At 37.1% G+C, this 11,649-nt stretch overlaps 1 protein-coding gene across 1 annotated transcript in view; it reads left to right on the top strand.

Moving 5' to 3' along the window:
- The first annotated feature begins 152 nt into the window (after positions 1–152).
- The window catches only part of DEK (DEK proto-oncogene), a 17,440-nt gene continuing 5,943 nt past the window's right edge, over positions 153–11,649 (top strand). Inside the window, exons 1-8 of the mRNA XM_005420969.2 lie at positions 153–176; positions 1,436–1,582; positions 3,298–3,399; positions 3,899–4,008; positions 6,473–6,567; positions 7,999–8,119; positions 9,176–9,358; positions 11,160–11,292. Coding sequence (XP_005421026.2) covers positions 1,447–1,582; positions 3,298–3,399; positions 3,899–4,008; positions 6,473–6,567; positions 7,999–8,119; positions 9,176–9,358; positions 11,160–11,292 — 880 coding nt within the window. The 5' untranslated portion in view covers positions 153–176; positions 1,436–1,446. The remainder of the gene's footprint in view (positions 177–1,435; positions 1,583–3,297; positions 3,400–3,898; positions 4,009–6,472; positions 6,568–7,998; positions 8,120–9,175; positions 9,359–11,159; positions 11,293–11,649) is intronic.

An 11,649-nucleotide genomic window follows, 5' to 3' on the forward strand; every position in this document is an offset into this window, starting at 1 on the left:
AGCGGGCCAAGCGCTCCTGAGCCCGGCTGCAGCGGGAAGGCGGTGGCGCCTTGGCCGCCGGCGCCACCGAGCGCTGCGCATCGCCGTCCGTTCGCCCCGACATCCAGCGTACAGGGGGGATAGGTGGAAAGTCCCTGTGTGAAAAGCCCCAGCCGGGGGCGGGAGACCCTCTTCCGGTAAAGGTGGATCCCAGAACCCTTTTTCCCTAAGCAAAACGTCGTCCCGAACCCAGGTGGCGGAAAGCTAAGAAGTCAGCTTTCCCTCTTCAGTTCCCATTGAAAGAGAAAGGAGAGACAGCTTGTAGTGCTTCTCTTGCTTTTACTCATGCCTTCAAGTAAAACGAAAATGCCAGATTACTGAAATGCCAGATCATTTTTTACAAATGAAATACTGGTAGTAATACCCTGAAGGATGTATTTTTCCCTGATGGTTTAGCCAGGAAACTTTACTTTTCCCCGTACTATTGGTAATAAATATTAACTCGTGTTTTCTATCATTTGGAACATGACTGATCTCTGGTACCTACTAATGCTGCACGTAAGCAGCAGATTTAAATGTTACTTATTGCACCTGATCTCTTGCAGATAATGCTGGCTCTAGTGTTGAAGAAAGAAAATGGTTAATTGTGTAAAATTCTGTTCTAGATCTAAACGGTGAAAATTTTTGAAAGCTAGAATTTAAAAAAATGAAACATATGGTTATCTTGCTCTATTGGATAGATGTTTTCTGTTAGTGGGGAAATGGTACATGTATAACTAAGATATTTTAGTTTTAAAGTTTACATATAGGCCACTTCAGATGTTAAGAAAGGACTCTTAAATATGCGAAGTATGAAGCATTTATTCTTTTTTGCTGTAGATCTGTAAATTAAAACCAGGAAATATTTTTATGCCTAAAGATGTAGCAGCTGTCTGGGTTATGAAAGCAGTGTTAATTCTTTCCTGAATTGCTTGCAACTTTTTTTTTTAATACTTCTGTTCCCATTTCCCGTCTAAATAAGTAACTTGTTTAAGTTACTAGGAAACTTGTATGCATAGTTAACCATGATCAAGAATAAGTATTATGTTTATAGGAGGGTGCAGTAAAATGGTGAGATCTTAAAACGCTGCAGTTTTTAATAGATAGCAGTATCAGCTGCTTTGAGTGGGTGTTTCCGAATGCTTCACAAAAGCAGCTTGAAGACTTGTGTGTGAATACAATTTATAACCTTTTAGAGTGTTCTTTACCAGACTAATTGCAGAATGGATGGCAACTTGTTCTGAAAAGTTGTGTATATTGTGTGTATGCCAAACACCTTAGCGATTAGAGAATGTGAACGATCACAGTACCAGCACACTGCTTCTGCTGGACAAGGAGATCATTTTTGAAAGCAAGATTCCTGTGTTTCTTGTGGATGTTGTTCTACTGATGATGGTTTCCCTGACTCTTTCTACAGAAGCATATATCATGTCTTCTGTTGATTCATCAAAAGAAGATACAATGTCGTCAGAAAAAACAGATGAGAAACAACCTGAAACTGAAAACAAAGCTGAGGAAAGTGATGAAGATGAAGAGGAGGAGGAGGAAGAGGAAGAAGAAAAGGGTACTTTTTTTCCATTGAATAAGTTGTTCTTTAATGAATGCCAAGCTATTGAATGCAGTCTCCTGTGAGTCTGGCTAATTGTACAATCATTGCGGAGATTCCATGGTGCATCTGTCTCATGGGTCATAATAGCTTCCCAGTAGTCTATAACAGACAGTACTAAAAACAGTGGTGCTGATATATCTCAGAAAAGATTTAAGGAATTGCCAGCGTCCTGGACTTCTGTACTAGGGATTTTTTTGTTAATGTATAAATTTTTCAACGCTTCTAGTAGGTAATGTCCCTTATCAAATTATTTTTTGCCAGTAACACTCTGAAGTGATCTGTGTTTGCAAAAGAGAAACTTGTAAGTGTGCAGTAGTTTTGGAAACAACATGAATGTCTTTGCTTAACTACAGTGAATTAATTTTCTGGTTATCCAAATGTAATTATATTGGCTCAGTGGAAATTCCTTTAGAGTAATTTTGGTAATAAAAAATTGTGGCAATATGAAAGGATGAGCAAGCAAGGCAAGTTTTTGGTTGTGGCGTGTAATTGAAGGTAGTCAAGGAGAACAAAACAAGATGAAGGAACTACTGTGCAAGAATGTTAATTTCTATTGTGAGCTCTCCAGGCATCTGTTTTCAAAAGGAAAGCATTCATGGAAATAGAGCTGTAATGTGGCACAGTGAAAACCAAGTCACTGATGCTCTTGGATCCTTGAAAGAGATGCAGTTTGTCTTTAGGAAAGGTAGTAGAAAGATGACAGGTTATGCTGTTTGGAAAGCAGTGGAGTATTTAGCATTGGATTTTCAGAAAAAAAAAATCTTTTTGCCCTGGTTTGATTATGTTCATACAGGTTTTGAAGTTACTTTCAGATGTTAAAGCCAGGACAGCCCATCTGTTTAGCTCTAAGGATAGTGTTACTTGAGGTCAAGTATTTTAATATGAAATGTTTAGATGAAGCTTTAGCTTTTTCTTCGGAGTGGTATCATTAAATGGGTGATGTGCAGGGTGTACGTAAAACAAGCTAAATCTATTCATTAGTAAGCACTACCAGAATTACTGGGAATAATACCCTTGTTGTATTCGTGACACTTGTTATTGTGCCCTGCAGAGTGCTTCTCTCTGTGCCCTGGGATGGGTAGTACAGTCCACTGCACTTGTGCTTCTGCCTCTCCTGCTGAAATGTATGGTTTCTCCAGTCCAGTAGTGAGAAACAAATCTGTATGCAGGCATCCTTGACCCTGCTTTTGCCCATCTGCTGGTAGTATTCTTCCTTCAGAGTGCTTTGTGTGGAGCTGTGTCGCTATGGACTGCAGCATCCAAGGAGGGTGTGTAAACAGGGTCAGTTTCATACCTGAAAAAGGCAGCGAAATGAGAGAAGGATGGGTTTCTGAAAACACCTAGTCCTGCAGTCACCATCATAGTGGTAATTTCCTCAAGTTACCTTTAGCAAATGTCTAATGGTAATGTGAAGTTACCTTTAGTCTTGTCTTCAAGGTTACCTTGGGTACAAGATTGTGCTGAAGAACTAGAGAGGCTTCTAGTTATGTACGTGCAGCTCCATAAAATCACATTGGCTTATTAGCCAAAGGTCTGAAAGTGTCATGGTGCCTGGTTATATCATCATCTGGTTTTGATTTGCTATTTCAAAGAGTCAGTGTTGTGTTGTCTGTCGCTTCAGTCAGATCTGCAATGAGGAATGTTGTGTTTAAGGCAGCTTTCTTTTGCAGAGAAGAGTCTCGTTGTTGAAGGAAAAAGGGAGAAGAAGAAGGTTGACCGACTGACCATGCAAGTGTCCTCACTGCAGAAGGAGCCTTTTACAATTACACCAGGTAAGCTTGACTTCTCACTTATGAACTGAGTGTTAGGAATGATAATGAAAACTCTAAAAAGATGAAATTACTAATTTGTTGTAGGTGAGACCTAGTTTATGAGTCATTATCATTTTTAAAACAATAAGGCTATTATATGAAAACCCTCTTTTATTCTGAGCATCAGTTTAAACTGTAAAAGTTTCATGATATTTGAGCTTACTTGGAATAGTATCTTTGGTACCTCACCACTACTAACAAAGGCAAGAACAGCCAGAAAAGAAATGCCAAATCTTTGTACCCTGATCTAAGTAGTATCAAGTAAGGCAGGTGAAGAGCCTGTCAGGATGCCTAACTGATAGGAAAAGGCCTGCTTAGTGTTTGACCTATTATAATGTCTAATGCTGGTTTTAAGTAACTTCTTTGCTAAAAAAAAAATAATAAAGTAGAACTTTAAATTATAAATGTACAGGTAAATATGAATGTGATGAAATAGCATAAATGATTTTAATTCTTTCAGGCAAAGGACAAAAACTCTGTGAAATTGAGAGGATACAGTTCTTTCTGAGTAAAAAGAAGACAGATGAACTTAGGAACCTGCACAAACTCCTCTACAACAGGCCAGGCACTGTAAGATTTTCAATCTTGTATATCCATTAGTTCTCATGTATAGTGAAAATGTTTGCAATTCAGTTTTTTACACTTGCACATATTGATCTATTTCTTAAGTGTTATTTATTATAAGCTACTTAGAAAATGGGTATTTGTAGGACCAGTTAAGTAAGTCTTCTCCTTGTAACTCCTATAAAATCTCTTCCTATAAAAATCCTGCGGCAGGGTGTACTAAATCAAGTCTCTTGAATGTAGATTTAATTTTTTTTTTAATGGGGTAATGGTGGATTACCTTACAAGGATGAGTTGGAAATAATTTATGGTTCACATGCTAAAGCTGCTGACATGCAGATAACACTCAAAATACTCCATGTATTAATACATTACTGCTTATCTACTGTTTTTCTCTTTGTACTAAGCAGTAGAAAGATAAAGGTGATAAAAATCACTGTTAAAATTTTATATATAACAATTTTTTTAAGATAATTAAAATATTATATCATCCATTTTGGATTTAAGGATGACACTTAAAATAGAATGGAAAATCTTTCTTGGAGTGGTTTATGTATCACTGATTGTGCCTAAAATTTCAGAGTAAATATGACCCATTTTCCTTGCTAATGGAGGCAAAATGTGAAATTCAGGCAGATTTACATGTACTATTTCTGTACGTTTACTATAATTATTGGAACTTTTTAAAATACCTTTGTGTATTTTGGAGACTTGAACAGCTAGCACAGAAACCAGAAGTTGAATGTTACTAGTACAGATGTGTGCTAGCTCTAATTGTCAGACCACTGCTTCCAATGCAATGTTTGTTTAAATGGCAAAGAATGATCTGTTGCCACAAGTATTCAAAAAAAGAATATGTCAGTATGGTTTCAGTCAAAACTATATTTTATCAGAGTTTTTGGGAACTCAGAATGCGGTTTAATATAGTGAAGGTCAGTCAGATCTTGTTTCATATGCACATATTTGTATGTGCTTTTAATTGTAATTAACACTTTCAATAAAACATACTAGTATCACCTGCAAATTTTCGTAAGGTGCTGGACAAAGCTTTTTGGAAAAGGAGCTCAGCTTTGGTAAAATTATAAACGAATGAAGTAATAGCAGAAACAAAATTTGTAGAAGTATGGAAAGCTAGTTGAAATTATTCTTGAGGGTGTTGTAAAGATCTCAGAAGACAGAGAGATCTGGGGTTGCTTTTTAACAAATTCGGGGGTTTTTTTGCAAAAGGAGATGAGGTGAAAACTTAAATACACTTGTGATCTTGATGGGAGCAATTTTTCCATTATAAGGGCTGTTGCAATGAGATTTCAACCCAGATCGGACATCAGGTGTAATGGTAGAAGTTGTAGATTGAGTGGTACATAAATGCAAAAATTGGTCCTACTAATAAGAGGTTCAAAAATATAGTCATGGTCCTATGTAAGAGTTCAGAATAGCTAGTAAAGCAAATTACTTCAGCAGACTGTAGAATAAAAAATAAAATTCCCTACTTTGTAACAAATTACATGATACAAGGTGTGCAACAAGCTTCATAATGTTGTAGTTTTGCAAACCCGCAAATCATCATGCAGTACATTCTAAATGAGCTTGAAATGGCAGGTGACTTTGTCCAGTAAGTGTTATAAATTATCAAATTAGAAGCCAAATTTATAAGAAAATTTAGCAATGATTTATTAGATCATCAACAAAATAGAATTTCAAAAAAAAAACAACCACCACAGCCAAGGCAGCATCAATCCCGGGATCGGTGCTGGGTGAACCTGGATCTGACCGCTAAAATGTCAAGAGTCTCCCCTTTGGTTCACCCCGACTGCTTGCAGGGAGCTTATATACAGTTTATTCTGCCTGGGGCAGAAATGACCAAATGTTCCTTTGTGTCCCTTCACATGCAGAACGGGGGCCATATATGTGCAGGGGTAGACAAAAGTCCTATTCCAGGTGTGCAGATGATGTCAGAGCACTCCAGAAGTCAGTATTCACATGTAAAGGGTGGTGCTGGTAGTAGATGCAATCTCCAATGAGCAGATCACTCTTGAGTGGCCCGGGCATTCCAGGGAAGTCAGTGATCATGGCCCAGGGAGGTTCCATTCATACATTAACAGGCTTGATACTATCTCAACGTGGTCCCTGGTCCGGGCACTAATTGAATAAAAATAAGACTCTGCTCCCGAGACATAGCTTTGGATTTTACAATATTTTATACATAAATAGCATGAATTATCTCTACCATATACTACATAAGTTATTAAAAGTATCGCAGTCACAAGAGGTTGAACTTAAACGTTAGTTTGTCTGTCGTGAGATAAGTAAAGGCATAATCCATGTAGGTTATAACTTAAAAGGTGTAGCTATGTCAACAGAAAGCAAAATGCTAGAACAGATTTTTCTTGTATGAAAGGTTAACAAATGTAATTTGATGAAATCTTTGAAACTGCTTGCAATGAAAAGTAATCTGTGTGCTCTGTTCTAGGTTGCATCCCTAAAGAAGAATGTGGGTCAGTTCAGTGGGTTTCCATTTGAAAAAGGAAGTGACCAATATAAAAAGAAGGAAGAAATGTTAAAAAAGTAATGATCTCTTGATAGTTAACATAGCTTGACTCATTCTATGCGCTCTATTTTTTCTTTTTTCTCTTCCACAGTTTTACTTGATACTAAAGTTGAACTATAAGCTTGCTGGCTGTTTAGTAGAGCTCTACAGTTTTTTTCTGAGTTCATTTTAATCACGCAAACTGGTCTCTTAAGACGGCTTCAAATGTATTAAGAGTTACATTGTGGACACAATTCCTAGATTCCTGACATTACCAATTGCATACTAATTATTAAGATTCTTCTGCCAAGTGAGAGGAAGGCATTATTTCCCCGGGGCAAGCATAGTGTTGTGAACACATTGCACTTTATTCATGGTGCAAACCTGCGTCCTTCTATGCCTCAAAACCTTCCTCCTTCAGAATCAAAGCCATTTCTGCTTATTATATATTAAATATACTAGAATCGCCATAGCAAGTAGTCTCAGAAACTCAGAAACTTTTTTTTTTACCGTCTCCCTTCATAAGTTGCTTTTCCATCAACAGGAGAAGCTGCTGCAACTTAGTTTTGGCTGCCCTGAAAGGGTTTAAAATGCCCTTGCATATTTGTGTAGCTAGTTGTAACAAATGAAAGAACTAGTAACATCTGCACAATATATTCTAAAACTTGGAAGTTTTTTTAGTGGCTGTTTGCTGATAGTGGAAAGGCTTCCAGAATTTGGAATTTTTAAATTTTTCTTCTTCAGATTTGCAGTTTTCCAGGACTACAGCTTGTCAAATAAGTGGGAATCTACAAGAGAAACTGTATCTCCTGATGGGAGTTTTGACGGTTTCCCAAAAGTTTAATTGGCTAATTCCCCTTATCAAAAAAAGGCTGCAAAATAAAGTAATTTTGCACAATTTTTTTCACATTTTCCATATGAAACAACTGCTAGCAGCAAATATTTTGAAACCTGGTTGCTTTGGGTTGCATATAAAAGGGCAGAGCCCTGTGTGCTTGCTTTACTGTGGTAGCTTCTGCTATTTGTAGCTGTATGGAACACAAATTGTTGATCAGTTTCTTAATTTGTTTTACCTCTGTGGTTGATTTCTGCCCAGTCTTTACACTTGCATGTCATATTTTAAGAACATTGAACAAGATGAACAAACGTCAATATCTACTTTGCAGAACCTTACTATTCAGGCTATAGATCATAAAGAATGTAATACTTTTTTACTGTGATTCCTTAATTTTTTAAAATATCCTGTTATACAGACATACAGATTTGGGAATTCTGTTTTATTTTCTTTATGTAATATAGTGATGATTCCTTGCTTGACCATAGATGAGACTGGAAGTGTATTTGACTGTGTATATATATTGTCAGGTGGCAGACACAAACCAGACAGCAGCTTCTAGCAGTCAGATGTTGATTGTTTAACATATGTGATACTGAATCTTTTTTTTTTCTTTTTTTTTTTTGCCCTTCAGATTTAGAAATGCAATGTTGAAAAGTATCTGTGAAGTTCTTGACTTGGAAAGATCAGGAGTCAATAGTGAGCTCGTTTCCAGAATATTAAACTTCCTTATGCATCCAAAATCTTCAGGCAAGGTGAGATACAGGTTCTTACACTTGCTTTTATAGCTCTGTTCTGATAGAAAATGCATCTGTTCTCTATTGCTCATTTGCTTGTTTCCAGTGATAATACAATTTCTGTTCTAACTTACTGAAGTAGGAATGACTTGAAAGAGAGTAGTTCTACTACTGCAGGCATCCATGATGGGGTGAGGGCTTAAATAGAAATTCTGTTTACATGTGGGTGTACCCATTACACACTCATAGTGCACAGAAGTGTGAGTTCAACACATGGAGCTAATTAGGATATTCATTCCCAAATATCAATTAGCTTCTGCTTTGTGGGTGGAGGAGAATAGATACATGAAAGGACAGGAAAATCAAGCTTCAGATGTTACCTGTGTTTGCTGTATTTAGCACATGTATGTTATCACATTTGGACATCACCAAATGGAATTTGTTGCAGGGTACAAAACCAATGCAACATTCAGAGTGCCACTGCCAAGACTGCTAAACTCTGTTGTTAATCTTCTTGGACTTTCAGTTTTTACTCTAGAAGTAATACTAAAATAGTTGCAATGTTGCTCAGGAAACTAAATCCATTCCCAGCAAACCCTGGGAAGTGATGTGAATAAGGGGTCAGCATGCTGCTTTAGAGACACAGGTAGAGTTACAGCAAAATGCAGGTTTGCATAAGATGTTACAAAATTCTTGCCTTTAAGTCTTCTGAGTTGTCAGCTGACTTGTTATCAAAAGAAAAGGCTTGTTTTATGGATTGGTAGGTAAAAGAACAATCTAGAAGTAACTTTTCTTGCTTCCCTTCTCTAATGCCCAGTCTTTGAAGATTTGTTTGCTTAGGGAAGGGGTGCACTTGGCTTAGAACTGGAAGTTCATTTTGCTCAACTCTGTCTCAATAGTGAATATTTCCTTGCTGCAAAGTATTATGACTTAAGCGTACATAAAATAGTCCTGGATTGTGTTAAGACACCTCCATATTTGTTTACTAGTCCTTGATGTGATTGGAAAGAATTTATCTTTTTAAAATTCACTTTTGTATTCCTACTTGGATTACACACATCTCTTGTCTCTCAGCCATTGCCAAAGTCCAAAAAACCACAAAGCAAAGGTGGCAAAAAAGAGCGCACTAGCTCTGGAACAACAAGAAAAGCGAAACGTACCAAGTACCCAGAGATCTTGTCAGATGAGTCCAGTAGTGAAGAAGATGAAAAAAAGGAAAAGGATGAGTCTTCAGAAGAAAAAGAAAGTGAAGATGAGGTAATGAGTTGTTTTGTTTGCTTGTCAACATTATGTCATTGCTATGAATTGGTAACTCTTGGAACACAGAGTTGAGGAGCAAGTGATACTTAACTGAAAGAAAAGGGAACACATCTGCAATTTAGAAGAGGTTTTCTTAAATTCTGAGTGTGTTGAATTTAGAGAATCATTTAGATAAAAGGCAAATTTCTGGTTCTTGGGTGTATGTATGCACCTTATAAAACCATTTCGTATGTGTCATTTTGGGGCAGCCAAGATTGCTAGTTAATTTATTGTATTTCTTATATCATCTTCTGATGATTTTATTGTAATTCCATAATGCAGTGTTTAATTTTATACCTAGGAATTAACTTTGAGTTCAGTAGTAGCAGTCACTGACCTACCTGACTACATTGGTTTGGGATCTTGTTTCCATATTCCTCCTGGATTTTTTATCTTAAACTCTCTCTTCAGGTTTTGTGTCTGAAAGTAGACAACATAGTAGGCAGCCTTAGAAAGATCCCTGCAATCTCTGAAGTGTCTTGATCTCATTGTATTTTGTGGTTTTTTTTAAACTTTTTGCGTACTAGGCAAGAAGCATCAAATCATGGAATAGTTAGGGTTGGAAGAAACCTTTTAAAGGTCATCTAGTCCAATCCTCCTGCAATGAGCAGAGACATCAGGTTGCCTCATTCAACCTGGTCTGGAATGTTTCCAAGGATGGGCATTTGCAGCCTCTCTGGGCAACCTGTTTCAGTGTTTCACCACCTCATTGTAAAAGAAACTCTTCCTTATTTCTTCTCTAAATCAATCCTCCTTCAGTTTAAAACCATTAGGCCTTATCAGACCCCTGCAACAAAGTGCAGTTAGTCAAACTGCTGGTGTCCAAGAAGATTCTTTATGGAAGCTATGGAGCCCTTGGCTGTAATACAAGGCCACTGTTCACTTGGGTTACGTTCTGTCCGTTGAAATGGAAGTTTGACAGGCTGTTAGGGTAATAGCCTGAGCTATAGGAAATAGTAGCAATCTTTTATTAAAAGGCAGTTAATGTAACTTAAGAGTTTGTTATGTTGGGGTCATTTTGATAGGTGTTGGGTTTAATGTGAAAAGGAAATGTTCAAGGAAATTCCTGTGCCTCCATGGAACAACCTTAATTCTTACTGTGCCTTTTTCTTTTCATATAAACGGCAAATTGAAAGAGGGCTGAAATATGAAAAGTTGACATATGTGTTAATTTCTTCAGGAAAACAGGGTTTCTACTGTAGGAGAGGAATATCTTTTTCAGAGGCCGTTGTTGTCATATTTCCAAGAACATGGTTATTTTTTAAAAAGAGCCAAAAATCGAAAACCCTCCAAACAAAATTCTAACAAACAAAAAGGCCTAACAGTAAACTCCATTGATCTAACTGGGTCATCTTTGCCTTCTTTCAAAAGGTAGGAGTTAGGTATGTCTGCAATGGCTGAGTGGACTGAAGTCCTCAGAAAGTGAAGTTTAGGTGCATGAAATAAAAGCATAATTATTACAAAAGCACTGGTTTGTCAAATTAGTTTGAAAATAGGACTTGATGAAATGGAAGATATCCATTTGTACAGCTTTAAGATTGCAGCATTTTAAAAAAGATTTAGGTTTATGACACCTTTTGATATACTAGAGTTAGAAGGATGTAGGCAGTGTATCTGTTTTGCTGCACCAGCTCTGTTGGAAGCTTAGGCATGGAGTTGCTGGAGTAAATTGTCTTTAGAGTGGAAAATTTTCCTTTCTGGAAAAGAGGTGTGGATTGTTGAAGTAATACACATTAATTTTCTGATTTTCTTTTTGTAGCCCCCAAGAAAAGCATCTAAAAGAGAAAAATCTAAAAAGACGACTTCTAAAACAAAGAAAGCTGTGAAGGGTGCAAATGTCAAGAAGGCAGACAGCAGCACTACTAAGAAAAACCAGAACAGTTCTAGAAAAGGTAAATGCTTTAAATCTTTCATCATACGTTGCCCTGTAGCTTAACTGGCATGCTTATTAGAAAGCAGCTTTTGCACCTTAGTGTGAAAGAAAATGGAATTTGGTAAATTGTTTGGTTTCTACTTGATGTTTTTCCTTGAAACAGTAATAAAAAAAGTTGTTGGTTTGGATATATTTCATGTATTTCCTTCTGTCATGGTGCTGAGCATGTCTATAGTTTTTATTTGCATATAAACTGCAAGCATCAGCCAAGTTCTCTATTTTGCTGGAAGAACCATTGGTGAAGTTCTGTTTGGGCCTCTACAGTGGCTTTATACAAGTCTTGTAATTGATCCAGTGGTGTGTCTTTGGTTCAGCA

This window comes from Geospiza fortis, unplaced genomic scaffold, assembly GCF_000277835.1.
Source record: "Geospiza fortis unplaced genomic scaffold, GeoFor_1.0 scaffold104, whole genome shotgun sequence".
Classification (NCBI taxonomy): domain Eukaryota; kingdom Metazoa; phylum Chordata; class Aves; order Passeriformes; family Thraupidae; genus Geospiza; species Geospiza fortis.